The 20855-nt window shown below is 33.8% G+C and overlaps 1 protein-coding gene across 1 annotated transcript; it reads left to right on the top strand.

The window, feature by feature from the left end:
- The first annotated feature begins 4237 nt into the window (after positions 1-4237).
- On the top strand, positions 4238-10382 carry LOC146907246 (E3 ubiquitin-protein ligase PRT1-like). Its single transcript, XM_085727500.1, has 7 exons — positions 4238-4370; positions 5339-5367; positions 5451-5630; positions 6562-6888; positions 6997-7200; positions 8745-8839; positions 9729-10382. The coding sequence occupies exons 1-7, from the start codon at positions 4288-4290 to the stop codon at positions 10041-10043; spliced, it is 1233 nt and encodes a 410-aa protein (XP_085583626.1). The 5' UTR covers positions 4238-4287; the 3' UTR covers positions 10044-10382.
- The last annotated feature ends 10473 nt before the right edge of the window (positions 10383-20855 follow it).

Raw genomic sequence — 20855 nt, 5'->3', positions numbered from 1 at the left:
TGTCCTCAATAGAACCCACCTTTAGGGTAGATTAATTGCTTATTGTGTGAGATAATTGATTAGTTAGTGTGATTTTATATATCTTAGTATCCACCCTTATGGTAATGCATGTTTGTGTTCATGTTCAATCTTGCTTTACTGATTAAATCTTGATGATAATGTCATTCTTGAACTGAAGAAAGACTAAAGGCATGGGTAGTTTTGAAAAGGTTGAAAATCTGATGTTTCTTTAATTTTGGTTGTACTGTCAATCTGGCTTGGCCAGCATTTTCTGGCTTAGCGAGGACTCGCTTAACCAGCTTTTTGTGGCTTAGCGAGGGTGCTGAGGTGACAACTCCAAATCAGCAAATTAATACTCCCTCCGTCTCTAAATTATTGTCGTTTAAGGTTTGTGCACGATTATTAAGGAAATGATTGATTGTGTTGATTTCAATGGTAAAATTATTATCATTTACTAAAATACCCTTATTAATTGTAGTTAGTGGAGTAGTTAAATTGGATGAAATTCAATAAATAAGGGTATAATAATGGGAAAAAAATAATAAATGTTGCATTGGTATTCTAAAGTGACAATTATTTTGAGAAAAAGAAAAAATGCTAAAGAGACTATTATTGTGAGACGGAGGGAGTAGTATTTAAGTTTTATTTCTTGTATTTGTAGTTTTAAGGGGTTATTCTTCCTCTTCACCACCAGAAAAGAAAATCAAGAAATCTCTAATTGAAGAACTAATCTAAAATTCTCTTTTGTAAAAAAAAAAAAAAAACTATTAAAATTAAAACCATTCAATCAGAGTTTTTGAGTTCTTCAACTCATTTAAAATTGAATTTAGGGAATGATAGAAACTGATATCCAAACATATAAATTAATAGTAATCTTACAATATATTCCCAAGAGATTCAAGAGTCTTGGTTCTCTCCCCTCCAAGAATTCGAGAGCTTGGTCTCTCCCTTTCAAATAATCACTTTCTACTTTACAGAATAATCCACAACAGCCTATGGTTACCCTTTTATTCACACACAATACATAACTAACTTACTAACGGCTTGTTACGTAATAACTTACACCATAACTGCTATTATAAAATATAATATTTATTTAATAATAATGAATAATCTAACAGGGAACCACATTCTTTGTCTCAGATTCTTTCGCAAGAACATTCCATCTTTCTCTACTCACAACCCCCTTTCTCAAACACTTCAAATCACACATTTTCTTTTGCTCTAGATCCCTATTATCTTCAAACCCGTAAAAAATGGACCAATTCAAAATAATTCAGTTCTGTAGATCACCATAGTTGCTCACCAAATGTACATTTTTGGTTCAACAGAAAAACTTTTAAGGTTCTGTTTGAGAGTTTTGAAGGGAGGGTTTGTAATAAAAGAAAGGAAAAAGTGGAAAGAATGGAGAGCTATGAGAGTGGAGAGGTTTGGGGGGTTTAGTTCCCCCTAATTTTGAGGAACTATAAAATTGTATATACTTACTCTAAAAGCTTATTAGGTCAAGCTATTGCTTCACCCTAATTGCTTTTGTGATTTCCCTCTAAAACACTACGTAATCCAAATCGTGTACTGCAAGCTATCATCACCTTATTAAATGCTTCCTTCAGGTTTTTGAAATTTAAATTTCCCTCCTTCAGCTTGTCTGTTACTATATTTATTCATGATTTATTAATTAACATAATCAGTAAAAAGTAGTATGAAAAAAATTTCATGCTCTTTAAGCCAAACAAGTAAATGCGCATCTGCCATACTTTATTTTTAAGACCAGAAACTTCATTTTAAAGCAAATAGAGATATACAAAAGCCATCATTGTTTGCTCTTTATGGATTAACAAAACTTAATGTTCTTTCCAAAAAAAAAAAGAGTGATAGCATTGTAATATTAATTACTCCCTCCGTCCCTATATGTAAACACCATTTTAGTAAAGAACAGAACTAATCTCCTAAATAATTTTCCTTTCTTCCTAAATAATTTTCCTAAATAAGTAATAATGTCTGCGCTAATATAAGTATGCTCAGGACATGAAGAACTGTGCATGCCTGGGTTATAGAATCAATTAATGCAGTGGCTGCGCATTAAACATACATGCATGCTATTGTTAGATGCTGTATCATTTGCTATTGTTAGATGTTGTATCATTTAATGTACAGCAGCACATTCTAATTGATGTGCAAGCATGCTGATTGCTCATTGGCTGTGAAGGCCAATTGAGATGTGTTTAGGGTTTGCCTATATCTACACTGTAATAAATGTATATGTTCAGCATGCTTACTCCTCATTGGAGGTTAATGGCCAACACATGTTTATGACATCTTCCCATCGTGTAAATATTTGATAAGTTAAGATTAACCAAAGTATACTTACTTGCCTTTGCTTTATATATTCACAATTAGGTTTAGAATGTCTTTGACTTTATGGCTTTCAAAGATGTGTTGAATTCTACTCAAGAGGAAAAAAAAAATTGGTATACTATGGGAAATTTTTCCATAATACCATCCATTTGCTGATTCCACCCTTTCTCAAAACAAAGATGATGCGATTGATGACCTTCACACACCTGAATTTCTCAACACAATTGTTGCTTCTGGTATCCCAAATCAAAGCTTAGATTAAAGGTTGGAGTACCAGTTATGTTGTTAAGGAATATAGATCAAAGAGCAGGCTTATGCAATGGTACAAGACTAATCATACCAAGAATGGGTAAATTTGTGCTAGAAGGTAAGGTCATTTCGGGAAGTAATATAGGTGAGGAAAGTATTTATACCAAGATTATCTCTTACACCTTCAGACGTCAGGATTCCTTTCAAATTTCAACGGAGACAATTTCCAATAGCAGTTTCATTCGCAATGACCGTTAACAAAAACTAGGGACAATCCTTAAAGAATGTTGGTATATATTTGCCAAGTCCGGTTTTTTCACACGGTCAACTTTACGTTGTAATTTCAAGAGTTACTTCCAGGAATGGGTTGAAGATACTTATTACAGATGAAGATGGACAAGACACCGACGTCATTTCTAACGTCGTTTATAGAGAAGTATTTCGTAACGTTTTGTAGTATGTTTTAACCACAGGTTAAGCACTTTTATATTTATGTAATGTTGCAATTTGCTACTAATTATGTACCTTTTTATATAATTTTACTATATAACTATATAATGGTTAACATATAGCTACGTACTTATCAACTATATAATTCCTTTCTACATTTAATGATTAACATATGGTTAACATCTTATCTATGCAGATTTATTTTGCGCATTTTTTAGTTGGTATGACACGTGCGGAGCACGGGTCCATGATTTAGATGAGGAGTTTAGAGGGTTTGGGTAAATATTTCAATTTCAATTTATGCTGTTATAATACTTTCAAAGTTAAAAATATATTAATCATGAGTATTAATTTATCATTCTCTACAAAACCAATTTTTTCAAAAAAATTGAATTTTTTTTCTTTATATTTTTTTCTTTAATTTCATCCCTCCAAACTCCCAAACAAAGTGTAAGAGAGTGACTTTATAAAAAAATAAATCATTCAAAAGAATTTGAGTTTGAAACATCTAAACTAACAATTATTGTTCAGATATTTATCTTTCGATCGAACTTTGAAATTATTATACATTTTTTCCCTAAAAAAAATGAAATGAGAAAGGGGACCATTTAAAGTTTATCTCTTCCTGTCATACTCTAGTTAGTTGTTTCTTTACTAACTCTAGGGTGGAGTTTGTTAGGCGACAAACCAATGAGGTTGCTCATGTTCTCGTAGGAGAAGACACATTATTAGATAGTCCCGCCATTTATTTTAGGGTCTTGTTAACGAGTGCCCCTGTGACACTCTTTAAGCATGCTAAATTAAGAAATTATTCTTTAAAAATATCAAAGTTTTTAATTTCCAATGCACTGACTATACAAACTTTCATAAAAAGTTACCATTTAAGGCCCTTAACCAGTGCCCGGCACTAGTTAACATTTCCTTTTATTTTAATATACCCGAATGTATCGAATCTATTATTGTTAATGAAATGCTATAAAGCATCTTTCCTTAAAAAAAAAAAAAAATAACAAACATAAAAAAAAACTCTAAAAATATTTGACGATTTTGACATGATTTGATTAGATGCAAAACTATTTTTTTTATACCATCTTTATTTTTATTTTTTTAATCCTAATTTTTTTTTCAATGCTAATAGTTAAATCAAATGTATTAAAAATTGAACATTGAACAACGCTCCTCGTGTACAATTCTTAGATTCCATTCCAAATTCTCTATCTCTGCCTTCAGAAAATGGAGAACACAACATTGAATCACCTTGATCACGATGAACATGAAGAACAAATCCCAGATTCCTTTTGTTGTTGCGTTTGTCTGTAAGTTTCTCACCATCTTTCAATTCTATGCGTTTTTTTTTCCTTCCCTTTTTTGAAACACCCTTTGATTTGCTTTTTTTTTTTCAAGGTTCAATTTTTTTCTCCAATTCTTATTTACTATTCAAAAGGGTCATCGAAGATGCCTTTATTTTTTAAATGATGGATTCTTTTTTTTTCATTAGCTTTAGTTAATTTGATTGGAAAAATTCGATTTTGGTATTGTTTTGGATCTGAAGTTGATATGCGTGCATGTAAATGTAAATGTAAATGTAAATGTAAATGTTTATATCTTAAATTTGAATAGAATATCCAATCCACTGAAGATAATGCAAATGTAATTAGAATTTAGAAGAGGAAGAACTCATCATTGATTGGTATTTATCAATTAGAGTTATATAATTCATTAATTGTTTATTCATTTTATTTGCATTTCAAACCCCATAATGTAATGTGACTCGTTTGATATTTGTTTTTGGTGCTAACCCTCGCGTTCCTAGGGGAAAGAGGATTTGGTAATTCATAGTTAGTATGGGAGGTAAATAATGTCTAGGCTAGAAACCCACATGGGTTGGCTTAGAGTGTGCTCCTCTCAAGGTCTCAGCTCAAGTGCGAATCCTTCAGGTGCCAATTTTTGTGTATTAGTCCATATAGAGCTTGGTGGGATTGGTCTCCGGATTAGTTGGTCCTTTGACCGGATACTGTTTTTTTTTTTTTTTTTTAAAGTTTGATCAAGATTTGTTCCACCCAGAAATCGAATTTGGGCTCTCACGAATGATTTGTCTTTTGGTAATCTTGCTGGTTGATATGGATTGCGTGTTAATGAATATAGAAATTTTTATTCTAAAGTTAAAAGGATGATGCTGGTTTTGGACATGTTGGTCAATGTGTCATTTTAAGGTAGTTATTGTGCTACCTCGTTTCTTTATTAAATTATACTTACTGATTTTAACATTACTTTCATCATGCAGGGATCTATTATACAAGCCCATTGTACTATGTAAGACAACGTTATTTTCTTAAAATACATTGAACGTGTTAGTAGTGTGATGGTTTTCAGTATTTTTTCCTCCATTTTTGCAGCTTGTGGTCATATGTGCTGTTTCTGGTGTGTACATAAATCAATGAGTGGGGTGCGCGAATCTAAGTGTCCAACTTGTAGGCATCAATACTATCACTTCCCAACAGTCTGCCAAATGCTTCATTTTCTGCTTCTTAAGCTCTATCCTGTTGCTTACAATAGAAGGACCAATCAAACCCTTGGTATGTCTATTTCTCTAACTGTATGCATAAGTTCATTTGAATATAGGTGTTAGATTTTTGCAGTTTACCACAGATAGTTACTATTAATTTCTCTCAAAGAAATAAGCGCTATAATTGTAATATTATTAGAATAACTTGTATTAATGAGGAAATAAAAGCTTACACTTGTGTAACAAAATTATGCAATACTACGATAACATCATACCGGTATATATATATATATATATATATATATATATATATATATAGACACACACACACACACTGAGCAAGCAAGAGATGTCCTAACTGGAAAGTGACTCTAAGGTAAGCCTTCATATGTGTAAGCAAAATGTTAGATCATTCAAGTGCATAACTAGGCCTTCATATGTGTGAAATGGTGGATTTAGTTCCACATTGCCTAGAGATATGGCCTTTGTTGAAAATTCCGCCTTCATTGTGGCCCGCCCCCTAATTGCGACATCTGGGTTGCCTTTGTTGCAGCCTCAAACACCTTCATTCTGTTCGGTGTGAAGGGGTGAATTTAGTCCCACATTGCCTAGAGATATGGCCTGTGTAATGTTTATAAAAGCTTGAGCAGCCTTCACCTTACAAGCCGGTTTTGTAAGGTTGAGTTAGGCCCAACCCAAATTCCAAGACATTATAAGATTAACTGCATCTCCTGGACTAAAGCATAATAGAATGGATAATTTTCTGCAGCTTTGTGGAGTTTTATTTCTAATGTTTTATGGATATCGCAAATATTATTATATGCTTTTGCCGTGTCTTATTCTGATTATTGGTGTTTCATGCATACTGCTTGAGGGTTGTTCTTGTCACCTCCCTTTCTCAACATCACCTTCTAGTAAATTGTATTTATTGTACAAGAAATTATTTTATCTATTTATTGGGCTAAGTTTTACAATCATTCTTCATTGATCTCTTGTTTTAGAGGAAGAGAAGAAATCAGGCTACTACTCCCCTCAATTTGATCTCGACACATGTGAATCACAAGCTAAATTTGGTCATTCATGTAGCCCTTCTTCCTCCTCTACGATAAATCTGGATTCCAACTCCAGCAATGTCGGAACTTCTGAATGTATGGACCAACCTGGGTCCACTTCCCATGAAGGAGAACCTGAAATTACTGGTACTCGAGTTGAAGAAAAAGCATTGCCTCAGGATAATCTTATACAACAGAAAATATCAGTTCTTGACGTGATGTGTACAATGTGCAAGCAACTGCTTTTTCATCCTGTAGTTCTTCATTGCGGTCATGGTATTCGATGCATTTAAGTTTAATTTCAAGTATCTCTTTTCAAAACTATCATTGTTAGAACAATTAATTAACATTGTTTTTGTTTTACTTTCCTGACGTTTTCTCAAGTATATTGTGAAACTTGTGTCTACAAGTTAGCTGATGAGATGCTTAGATGCCAAGTTTGTCAAATTCCACATCCAAGAGGATTTCCGAAAGTCTGTTTGGAGTTTGATCACTTTTTGGAGGAACAATTTCCTGAAGAATATGCACAGAGAACAGATGCTATTGAACTAAAGGATGTCAAACTCAAACCTAAGACATCTTCCTCTTGTATGTATTTTTTATTACATTTTATTTTATATTTTGAACTATATTGTTTTCTATTGACATCATTAGAATACATGTGCATATATTCCAGCTTTGCTTTTAGATTTTTTTTATATGGTTTGTTGGTTTGTCTTAGTAGTGAGAGTTAAATCCTTGCTAGCATTTGCACTTAAGATAAATGGTTGAAATTTTAGTAAAACCTACAGAAAGATATTGCCCTGAAACTGTTCCACAAGGATTAGAACTCCTACGAGATAGTTGTAACTGAAAAGACATTAAGTGATTTAGGTATGAGTGGTGTCAAACCTATAATACTATTTCATTTTAACCATAAAAATTATTCAAAATAACTGAATATCATAGAGTAAATTACATTGTTCTAATAAAGACACTTGGGAACCCACAACAATTTTATCCAAAAGGGGGAGATAGTGTTATTGTGCAAACTGAAAGATATTCATAGAACAAATAAGAGTCAAGCTCCCAGCTATGGAGAAAATTCTCTTAGCGTATCTTGGATTAATTTCCATATCTATTACTTATTGTTATTATCTGTTTCCTGATTTTCCTATTTATTTAGGATCGAGTCTATACAATCATTTTCCTATGTTGGGCCTTAATCCAAATTCTAAGAGTTTACAACTTACAACATAAATCATTTTTAGTGATTTATGGGGACTGGCCTTTATTCATTCTTGATGTGGTTATCACTATTTCTAACCTGTGTGGATGGATGCTCATTCCAAATGCATTTGGATCATTCCTCTTATACAAAATCTGATACCTTGAAAATTGCCATCCAATTTAAATCTATGGTTTAGTTACAACTTAATACTTGTCTAAAAACAATCTAGAGGGTGCCTTTCGATTACAGTCAATATTTTAGCAAACTCTGGAATTATACAGAGCAATTTTTCCCAATAATTACCATTAAAATGGTTCAGTAGAAAGGAAATACAAACATATAGCATCAACAAAACCTACTCTCTTATAGCCGATGCTGAGAATTTGAGAAGTGTTACAACTGGATTCCCGTTAGCTGTTCCTTAAATTCTGGATTATAAGTTTTTCAATGTCTTTTGTTGCGAGTGTTATCATTTTCTTGAGGTCTCATAAATTCTCTAATTCCGTGTCCTAGTCTCCTCATCTGGATTCTCTAAACAAGGTTTGAGATCAATTTCCTTTATTTTTATTTTTATTAAATCTGTGTCAAAATTATCCGGTTTTAGGTAAAGATGAGGAAAAGAGAAACTTAGACTGAAATTTTTGAAATTGATATTGATTTGATGTTATACAAAATACAAAGCATGTTAGAATCCTAATTCTGATTCAATAAGGAGACAATTTATGACATGGAAGCCACTTCAAACATATGATCTACGGATAGATACCCTAAAATACACTGAAGATTGTAACATTCTCAAAACAGATACAATACCCTAGTATACATTCTCTGTTTTTTATGCTTGCACTTTGATGTTTCTTTTTTATACTAATTTTCTATCTCTTGGCGTTTTTCTAGTTTTAATTATTTTCTTCTTTCTTAGGTTTATTAGATAACGGTAACAACGGTGAAAATATGGAATGGTTGTCTGATCCTGACTCGAAAGCTCACTTTGGAGTTGGTTGTGACTTTTGTGGGGTAAGATCTTTATTCTCTCATATACTGCTATAGTAGGTCATATCAATTTCCCCTGCTTCATACTAGACAGGTAGTCATCGTTTTACGCGGATGCCTGTCCTTGTTAAATGCATGCTTATGATTGCTTCAAGTTGACCTTTAATTCTACATATTGTTAATTTTGGCAATTGCATTCTGTTAAAAGCCATATTATGTATATGGTTCCAATAAGATAATCGATATGATCTTTTTCGCTAAATTTCCTTACTTCTTTTAAGGGAGCATATTTGTTCCTTATTATTTTCAGTTTTCTCTAATAGTTTTTTAAAGAAGACATGGGCTAATACGTAATACTGTTGTGACAGTTTGAGATATCTAGACGAGAAGTCCTATTTATTTTTCTTTGCTGCTTATTTCATATAACCAAGTTGCAGTGGCTCTACTATGACTCAGTTGAAAGGATAGTCTTCTTAATTCCGTAAAGACCGATTCCAAACTAATTCCATTCTTTACTTAGGATATAATTTGTGAACTCTTAAAAAACAATGTTTAACAACAATGTTTGTCAGAACCACAGCTTTACACCAATACCTCAAATATCGGTCTTCCAAAACATTAACCACTGGCACACACATTCCCTAGATTGGTCATGTGAAACTGCAATTATTTAAGAAACAAATTGACATTATTAGTTTATAGATGTTAACGGAGAAGTTCAACAATATAGTTTTTGACAAAATTGAGATGAAGAAGTTAATTTCAACTGATTCAAGAAGTCATTATTTAACACTTATAGTTACTTTAAAATTCTTTTTATATTTATTTTTCTGCGTAGCTTTGGAAAAGTTTATGCAAACTAGCTCTATATTTAGTTATCTGCAGTGTAATAATGTGTGGCTTGTATGTACAGGTATTACCTATCATTGGAAATAGATATAAATGCAATGACTGCAAGGAAAAAATCGGTTTTGATCTTTGTGGCGATTGCTACGACAGTCGCTCCAAACTTCCAGGCCGATTTAATCAACAACATACCTCAGATCACAGTTTCAAGCTTGTAGAACCAGACCCTCGTCGTAACATAATGTTGAGGCTGATCACTGGACAGTTAGGGGACCGTTCTTTCAACATCCAGTCTTTGGGAAATATAGAATTTACAGCCGAAGCACTTGGGTTGTTTGATGGTGGCGAAGATAACCAAGATGAGCCTGATGCTACAAATTGAAAATTTGAACCCAAAGTGATCATGATCTACTGTTGGTAATATCAGCTTTTTTCTAATTTAAGAGATGCAATTCTCGGAGCAATTTTTCCAATAAATTTCCAACTGAATCTTTCTCTAGCTTGTGACAATCTACGACTTAGCAATCAAGTGCATGCAATGCAATTATGTTTGGCCTTAATAGTAGGATCCTCATAGGTGAGTATTTGAGGATGTTCAGAAATGTACATATTTTTGAGTTTGCATGAGATGTATGAGCATGTTTGTTTTTATTCTATGTGTGAATCATAATGGGATATACTATATGGTTACCAATTTATATAACCAACTGATTGAACTCAAGTGGTTAATGAGTTGCATCTATAAGAACAAATCGTTAGGTTTTTGGTTGAACTCTGGATTACTATGGGCTATATTCCCCTATCTCAACTAGATGGTTAACACTGTTTTTTTTTAATTTTTTTATACCAATTTGTTACCTTTTCAAAACAAATTAAATTCGGCTACCAACATCCCATTGGTGTTTGTTTCCAATGTGTCAAAGTATTGAATGTAGAACAAATGTTCAACTAGATGATTCTATGATAACCAACTGGGCGCTGGTGTTTGTTTCGTTTCAAAAGACTTAGTTTTTATTTACAGATACTTCTAGAACTGTCAATTTGTTTTTATTTTTTTTACCTTTTAATGTTTTTAAAGATTTGTAAAGAAGTTGAAAATAAAAAATGTTTTCGTTATTTATGTACACATGTCTGAAAAACTAGTGAAATCACTTTGACAGTTTTATAATTGAAATTGTGAGAAAAAATGTTTCCAACACGATTTGAATGCCATCTCATGGCTAGACAGCATATGGCTGCAGCTAAAAATGGAAGTGAAAGAAATTTGGGGTTTCATTTGTGTCTTACAATGGATTTGTGACTTAGTGCCTGTTTGTTTTGGCGGTGGATGTGTAGTGGACGTGCATTTGAACAAATGCTACAATTTGTAGCTTCTGTATGTTTGCGTTCCAAGGCTCTTAAACGTATAATGGTGGTAGTCAAATGCAGAAATAAACACATACTTGCATTTTGTTCCACCATCCAGGTCATCTTTCAACTTGAATCTCAACTAATTGTAGACTATTTTCATGTCCTTAAGACTATTTGTAAGACATGAAGGAATGGAAAATTTAGAAACCTTTTAATCTTAGTGTGTGTGAACGGGCAGTATCAAGCATATTCTTATTAATTTTTTCTCCTTTTTTTTTTTTTGAAATGGCAAAATATTATTAACCAACAAGCCCGTGCAAGATGCACTAAGAAGCTCGGGTGGGAAAAAAAACATACATAAGGGGAAATCGGTTGCCGTAAATAACGTGGCTCAAACAAAAACCCCTTTAAAAAACCACCCTGAAGGTATACAAGCAAGTGACTGATGCAAAAGTATACAAATGCCCAAAAACGAACCAAACGCATACCACCGCATACCACCGCATCAACCCCAGACTCCGAACACACCAACACACACCGAAAACAAGGCACAAAAGCCGCTAACAGCAGCAAGACCCTGCTGTCTGCAGGTTCACAAAGCTGCACCCAAAATAACTCCCCACTCCGCCAACATAACCCACAGAAACACAAAGCTGCCTACTCCCCACAAAGCCCAAAAACCACAGAAGCACTAAGCTACCAGGCTACACCCCACACCAAAAAAACAGAAGGCGCATGACAGAATAAACCAACACAGCAGAAGGAAAAAATCCACACCCGCAGGAAAAAAAAACACACCCGGCCTCCATACCTACACAGATTTACAGCTGCTGGAAAAACACAGACAGCTAAAAAACAACCCTCCTACCGCACCAACATACACCACCTATCTCTGACTTCTTCGAAGGCACCAACGAGGATCCCACATCCACTCATAAAACATGCAAACCGGAATGCGAACTCGACCCAACACCCACTTCCAAGCCATGACTTTCACCTCCTCCACAATAACATCCACCTCAATATTAATAGCATTAAAAACCTTATCATTCCTAGCTTTCCACAAACTCCAAATGGTTGCTAGCCAAATCACCCCCAAACCTTTTCTAGCATTCTTGTTTCTTCCCCCCCATGCCAACAATCCCAATGTACAAAGAGATTAGGAGGAGAAATGAAGAAACACTCTAGCCACACATTAACTTGAGCCACACCGCATATGACACTTCACAATGAAGAAAAAGATGATGCACGGTTTCCTCCTCCCTATTGCACAACCCACATAGCGAATTCACATCCATCCCTAGAACATTTCGCAAAGCAAGGTTCACTTTAGATGGGATACGGTTAAGGATGGCCTTCCAAGCAAAAGCCACCACCTTAGAAGGCGCCGGGCACTTCCACAAGTTGTTAAAGACACCCTTTTCCTCTTCCCTCCAAATCACATCACTAAAACTTAAGCCCTCCAATTTGGTATAGGCCGATTTCACCGAAAACTCACCATTCTCTTCTAACTTCCATCTCCAAACATCCTCTTGGTTTACTAACCTAACCCCTTCCAAGTCCTCAAGGAGACTTAAGAGAACCTTTCCTCGCACATTAATTTTTTCTCCTCATTTTCAACTTTAGTCTTATATAAATTTTGATTAATTTTAATCCTTATTTTGCTTTTATATAAATGAACTGCGACTAAAAACACTATTTTTTTTTTTTTTTTTACTACATGGAAGTTTAAAACTACTATGAATCCTTATTTAAATACCAACAAATCTATCCACATGAAATATCAAGAACTAACAAAGCTTTCCCCCAAATAATTTGATGATTGCAAATGAAATGTTAACGAATCTCCTAACACTCTTTGAAACTTTTAAATGGTAGTTTTTTTAAAAAAAATTATGTAATCAATAATGCTTTGAAAATTGAAATATTTAACTTTTTTATGAAGTAGTTTCTTTTTTTTTTTTTTAAATTCTTAAGAATGCTTTGAGGTATTCGTTAACAAGATCCATAATTTATTTTAGACTGAATTATATCATGGGATCCTTTAAGTTTGAGGTTTGTAACAGATTGGTCCTTTAAGTTATTTTGGTCACACATAAGTCTTTTAAGTTTGATGTTTGTAATAGATTGGTCTTTTAAGTTATTTTGGTCACTCACACATAAGTCCTTTAAGTTTGTAAACATTTTTGACTTAGTCCTTTTGTTAACCAAACATTACGAAAACGATGATGTGGCTGAAGGACTAAATTGAAAATATTTACAAACTTAAAGAATTTATATGTAACCAAAATAACTTATCAATCTATTACAAACATCAAACTTAAAGGACTAATGTGTGACCAAAATAAAAATTTATTACAAACTTCAAACTTAAGGTACTCCCAATATAATTTAACCTTTATTTTAACATGAACAGTAAACCCAAAACTAAATCCAATGCACTGTCTGTACAGTACTATTCCTGCAAGATCGAAGACACGTTTCAAGTGTACATTTAATGTAGAGAGGAAATGCCATGATTGAACTGTAAAGGCAAAATTAGTGGCAGCATTTATCAGCTGAAAATCATATGAGCCTCAGGTAAACTTTAATTAGAAATGTTCAATAAGGTCAACTTAAGTGAATTGATTGTCAGAAACTGTGATCATACATCACTATTTATGGTTCATACGGGCAAGTAAGTTGCTCCAGGCTTCAAGTAAGTTCGCTAGTAGTACAAGTATCAAGAGGAAATTGAAATTTCTGGCAACTCTTGCTAAAAGGAACTCTAGTCACAAATATTTGGATCTATAAAACCTAAATACACAGTACGGGTATGTGTCCTATACCATAGAAATAGTTTTTTTGGTTACCTATACCATAGAAATATGAAAAGAAAAAAAAAATTGAAGGAAGAAATATGCAAAAATTTTAAAATTCAAGTTACGATACAGCTCATATATATTAACAAAAATTTATAATAAAACTTAGGGTTAATAGGTCTTTACCCCTGTAATATAGGTCATTTCCAGTTTTCCACCCTGTAATTTTTTTTATTTACTCCCTGTAAAAAAAAATTGTTTTGATTTACCCCCTAGTAGGCCAAACAAAAACCAATTTTATTTTTTTTTAAGAAATTTTCGTTTTTGTTTGGCCTACTAGGGGGTAAATCAAAACAATTTTTTTTACAGGGGGTAAATAAAAAAAAAATTTACAAGGGTGAAAACCGGAAATGACCTAAATTACAGTGGGGTAAAGACCTATTAACCCTACATGTATAATATGTATAAAAAATATGCATTGATTTGTCTTCATTAATATTTAATTATAAAATCATAATTTACAAAAATATAATACTATGATCAAAAGGAAATGTATAATTTTCTTATCAATTATATTCTATTTTCATTCTTATGTTAATATATCGTTAAAATAGTTCAAAATAAGTTGTCTATTGTTGATTGATGGAGTCCTCTCTCTCTCTCTCTCTCTCTCTCTCTCTCTCTCTCTCTCTCTCTCTCTCTCTCTCTCTCTCTCCCCCTCCCCCTCCCTAAACACGACCTCTAGAAGCGTGTAGAAGCTATGGGAATAAAATCAGTTAGGATACTACCTGAATTCTAAGGATAATTATTGTTATAAATAGAAGGGAAGGGTCGTAGGAAAAGGCATTAAAGAAAGTTAAATATGAGTCTTAGGAGAGAGCCTCTCTCTAGGTTAGGAGTAGTTATGCTATGGTAGAAGTTTCATGAACTCTGATTTGACCTTTTTCACAGTTGGAGTTCCGGTTCTCCTCTTGGTGGGAACACATCCTGGAACAATCAAAACAGGGATAGCATTGATCACAGTTTCTGAGCATCCTTCTTTAGCTTTAGAACAAGTAGTACAAGTCTCAGAAGGAGTTGGAACAATTAGGTCAGATGTTTGTGACATCTTGGTCTCTTGATATTTTGCAAAAATCATCTTGTTGACAGTAAAAGAATTTGAAAAATGTGGGAGATGAAGCGATATGTGGGTCAGTTCTCTGAGTTTAGAGAGAAACGGATTGAAATCAGCGTGGTTTGATGGAGTGTTGGTATGGTGTTAGCTTCTAATGATTTTCCTAAATCAGCATGCACCAATAAATGGAAGGAAGAGAGGGTGTCCGTTGCACGCTTAAGCTTTAATTGCTACAATTCAAACATGTGAATTTCCAAAATAACCCTTGATTTCTCAACTATTTCGTTGTTCAATTCCTTAGAGAATGTCTCTCCAGACCGCCTTTTTGTGATCAAGTGCTCATGAGTAATAGTCTTCTCATCAGTTAATTTTTTGATAGAGTGATCATGGATGTCAAAAGGTTTGTTCTTGCAGTTTCGGAGGAGATTCTCAGAGATGATGACAGCTTCAGAAATAGTTTTGTGTGATGTCATAACATTTTGTTCTTTTGATATTCCCTGTTTCCAAGACAATTGAGCACATCTATCTCTTTTGTTGTCAAGTACTCTTTCAGTAGAAAACACGAGTAGACTGGTTTGCTTCTGGTTGACCCAAGAGACAGAGTAGTTTTTCAGACTGATCCATTCAAAATGTGTGAGACTTCCTTTATATGCAATATCTATCCACACCTTATCACAATATTGTTGAAGAATATGACTACTAATCTCCATTTGTCTCTTATGTAGTCTAATAATCTTCATTTTGGACTCCTCATGATCTGACATTTTGCTTGACATGTCATCAAAGTATTCTTGAGCAACCACGAAGATTTCTTCAGCAGCTTCTATTATGTTAAGAATCAGACCCTTGTTCCTGCCATCAGTACTGTCCTCATTCGATCTGTTTATGCATGTCCAAAATCCATTTATGTTCTGAGGTTGAAAGTTTAGGGTCCTCATTCTATCTGTTCTTCTTTGAAGTCTTTGATAGACATCGTCAAGGACATGCCTATCTCTGTCAAAAGATTTCTTATCAACAAGGATATGGGAGCTTTCTTCTCTGTTTTCATTCTTATCTTAAGTATCTCCATCAGGGTTCATAAAAAATTCACTAGCTTTGGAACTGTTCTGATGACTTTGCTTTAGTTGTGACGTAAGTTGACAAGCTTCACAGATTTTACTTTCTATTCTAGGTATCCACAACTAGCAGTCATCTTTTTATCTTTCTCCTCTCATGTGAATGTTATTTTCATTATCAGTAACCAGACACTCTGATATATTGAAAATGACTTTAAATCCTTGGTCACATAATTGGCCAATTCTTATCAGGATAGAAGTGAGTCATTTCACAAGCAAGACATCATCAAGTTTAGGATGCCTTGAACTAGCCAATCTTCCAACACCCTTGATCTGACCTCTACCTCCATCACCAAAAGTGACAAAGCCAGTTGAACATGGACTAATGTCACCCAAATAGTTTTTGTTACCATTCACGTGCTTAGAACAACCACTGTCAAAGTACCAGCTATCAGAGGCTCTTAGGTTTGTATGAACTACATGACAAGTGTAGCTGCTTTTCATTTTCCAATTTTTGATAGCATAATGGTTAGATGGGAGATGCTGTTTACGGTAGCCATACAGATCATAGCAGTAGGGCATTGTGTGACCATTGATACCACAATGGTGACACTTCCAGGGTATGAATTTGGTTTTGATTTGTTTCCTATGAAGATTTCCAGGTTGTTTTAACATGGTGTCTGACATTATGTTCTTATTTTTAGGACAAATAAGCCTATTCTTAGAAGTTTCATCTTGTTCATTTACAGAATTTGAGTTAACTCCTACTCCTGTGAGGTTTTTAAACACTCTTTCAACTAGATGAATTTCATTTTGCATGTTACAGTCATTCTTGAGAGTCCTAACAGGTTTGGCAAATCTTTCTAATTGATAGGTTAGGAATCTTACCTCATTTTGTAACACAGATACAGTAGATATGAGTTTTTCATTTTCATCTTCCAACTTGATGATAATCTTCTTTTGTTTTTGACTTTTAATGCTAACTTCTTTATAAGACTCAACTAGTTCATCATAGTAAATGTCAGCACAAAAGGAATCTTTATTAGACTCACATCTTCTAGTAAGAGCATCAACATGATTTGCACTTTCTTCATTTGACTCTTCTTCATCATCAGACCAAGAGACATAGTGACCTTTTTGTTATTTCTCGAGATAAGTAGGACACTCAGATCTGCGATGACCATAACCATCACAGCCAAAACATTGCAAACCTCTCCCTTGACTAGGTTAATCTTCAGTTTTTGTCCTTTTCTGAGAATCACTGTTTTTCTCAATGTCGGATGAGATGTTCTTGACATTTGGTCTTCGTCCTCTGTCAATTCTTCTCAGAAGGTTATTAAACTGTCTTCCAACTAGTACCATTACCTCAACTATTTCTTCATCAGCCTCAAAGTCACCGTCAGTTTGATCATTGTTGGTGTTGGACAAGAAAGCAATGCCTTGTTTTTCTCTTCCGACTTATCACTGATGGCCATTTCAAAGGTTTGAAGTGACTCAATAAGTTCTTCTACTTTCATATTCTTAACATCTTGAATTTCTTCAATGGCAGTTACTTTTATGTCAAACCTTTTAGGGAGAGATCTCAAAATTTTTCTTACCAACTTTTCTTCAGCCAGTTTTTCTCCCAGAGCACCAGAGGCGTTTGCAAGATCCAGAATCTTCATGTGAAAATCTTGAATGGATTCATCATCATTCATTTTGATATTTTTAAACTTGGTGGTGATCAACTGAAGTTTTGACATGTTGATCTTGGATGTGCCTTCTTGCGTAGTTCTCAATATTTCCCAAGCATCCTTTGCAACAGTGCAATTGTTTATCAGTCTAAACAAGTTTTTGTCAACCCCATTGAACAGAGCATTCAATGCCTTGGAGTTTCCATGGGCAAGGTCATCTTCTTCCTTTTACCTTTCTTCTTCCGGCTTCAACTCAGTTGTGTCCTTACCATCTTTATCCTTAACGAGAGGGTGGTCCCAACCTTTTATAACTACTTTCCACGTCCTGTTGTCAATAGACTTAAGAAATGCCACCATGCGTACCTTCTAGTAGTCATAATTGGATCCATCCATAATAGGTGGTCTGTTAACTTGTCTTCATTCGCTTTCCATAGTACTAGAAAATATTTTCCCTAGAGCTCACAAGAACCAGAACAGGGTGCCTACTTTGATGCCAATTGTAATTCTGGCATGTAGTAAAGATGTTATACACGATGTCGAGACAAGTGAGATATCAAGGTCGATGTCAAGACTTCGTGATAACACAGTAAACAAATAATTATAAAAGGCCAAGAAGTAAAAAACGCAAGTTGTTTGTTGAGCCAATTCAGTGCAACTTCACATACATCTGAGGGCTACCAAGCCAGGAAGGAAATTCACTAAGTAGTATCAATTCAAAGCATATATTAAAACACTCGGTCTACAACTTCTCACTTAATCACTACCCATGCAATTTCTACGTAAGACTCTCCCTAGTCCTAGATATGAGAACCTCTACCCACTTCCTCTTAATCACAGATTCAGTGATCGTCCTTTTGAAATTAACAAGATGGAGACACTCTCCTAATCCTAAGAATCAACTCATGCATACAAGCTTTGAGTGATTTCTAAGAATTACAACTCAACTACAAAGTCAAACTCAATGCATCAACATGATACAAAAGTGGCTCACAAATAACAAAGAACAGACTAAAACCCTAAATATCTCTTTTGTAAATGACGGCTTCAATGCCCAATTAGGTCTTGAGTCTTTCTTTATATAACATGATGCGAAATGAACTTGATGCACAAATCCGGCTAATCATCAGCTGAATCACGAAATTTCAGCACAATATATTATGAAGCAAATTCGATGTTTCCTTAAATGTTGCAACAACATTCTTAAGGGCTAAGCTAAGTATAAACCCTCTTTCTCTACTTCTAGAAACACGCTTCTTCGTCAACTCTTCGTGAATTAAATCTACAGAGAATATTCAGGAAATCTTCACGCTTAAAATTAATAACCAAGAAGGTGGAATCAAGGCATGCTATGATGTCGTACCAACATGTTAAGACATCTTGTCTGACATCTTGTTATAGAACTATTGTTTTAACAAAATGTAGCCAACACATGTCTACAAACTCAACATAGGGCATACATGAAAAGAAAAAAAAAAGCCTCTTCTCTCTTCTCCCTCTTCTACAATTAAACCAAATCTACATTTTCCCTATCTCAAAAATAATTTCCTCATAAAAAGGAAAATCTTAGGTTAAGAGCATGAACTTAGTTCATGGTAAGAGAATCCCATCCTTATTCAGATTCATCCTATTTCAATTTTAATTCACATCCACTACCCTATTTATATCACAACTACTTCTATGAGATTTTTGAAGGAGAAGAACTTTTCAACATATTAAGCGAGAGGTGTAACCGGAATCGAGAAGACCGACGTTCATAGAACTTGAGTTGATCTGGGAGGAGGTAGTTAGCACTCAAAGTTTGAGACACTTTAGAATTTTTTTTCCTTTCTCAAATCTACTTTAGAATTTGATTATTAGATTTTGCATGTTGATAACTATATATGATTCTAAAAATGTCTTGTGATTCACAAAATATTAGAGGTCAGTGAATTGCATTTCATGGTTTTAGTTTTGATTTTGTTGATGACATTGAGTCGCATAGCATATCATGGAGTCTTTGGGCCGGCCTTGCAGAGACCATTTAATGGTCTAGTTTTATTGGGCTACGGCCTTGCAGAGACCATTTGATGGTCTAGTTTTATTGGGCTAATGTCACTGGGTGGCGGGCCTTGCAGGAACCATTGAGTGGTTCATTCTTCTACTAGTCGTGGCTGTGTGCGTTAACACGACAAATATCCGGATCATTTGAGTCTTGCATATCATGCACTTCATGCATAAAGTTTTACAAAATAATTTTTGTGTACTTTATTCTTTTGCCCATTTTTTTTATTCTTTTTGGTTGATGAGTATTTCTATTATTATTTTATATCATTTTTCTGAGTTTAGGTGATCCCATGTGGAACCGAAAATTGACCTTTACATTAATAAAATCTTGTAGGTACCAAAGAATGAAGTTTATGTGTGATGAAAGCGTGCGCGGGGACAAAATTGGGTTTTCTAATTGTATTTGTAATTTAAAATATTTTTCTTAAATTTATTATGAAATTGATATGTACTCTATTAAGAAATAAATGAATTGTCTTTACCTTCTCATTTTATTTTAGGGTTAATTATGTTCCTAGTCCCTATAAAATAGCGACCTTGTAAGTTTAGTCCTTACTTAATTTTAATAGCATTTTTAGTCCCTAATTTTGTTTTTTTTCCCTGAGTATTAGTCCCTACTCAATTCAAATTTGTTTAATTTATGCTTAAACTCTTAAATTTTTGAACAATTTTTTGCAGATATGTTTAGAACATTACTAAAAGTTCCTCCGCAAAAAATTATCGCAAAATTTGATTTATACATCCAGATTTTATTACTTTTTATCTTTAACTTTTGTCGTTTTAAAAAATTCATATTTAATTCATTTCATGTCTGAAAATTCTAAATTTTAGTAAACGAACCTTTCATAGTGTTCTAATCTTGTCTCAAAAAAATCGTTCAAAAATTTAAGAGTTTAAGGATAATTAATCAAACTTTGTTTTAGCAGGGACTAAAATTATAAGTAAATTTTTTTTTATAGGGACTAAAAATGCTATTAAAATTAAGTAAGGACTAAACTTACAAGGTCGCTATTTTATAGGGACTAGAAACATAATTAACCCTTTATTTTATTTTCAACAATAAAATGATTATTGTTTTTAAAAAGAGAAATGTCGTAAGTTTATATTCTTTGAAAATAATCGTTTTCCCGAATAATAAATATTTTTAAGTAATGGCTT

Source organism: Medicago sativa, chromosome 7 (genome assembly GCF_051527215.1).
Source record: "Medicago sativa cultivar Bolivia chromosome 7, Bolivia_mono, whole genome shotgun sequence".
Taxonomy (NCBI): Eukaryota; Viridiplantae; Streptophyta; class Magnoliopsida; order Fabales; family Fabaceae; genus Medicago; species Medicago sativa.
The sequence above is the reverse complement of the archived record's forward strand: the minus strand, read 5'-3'. Positions and strand labels throughout refer to the sequence as shown.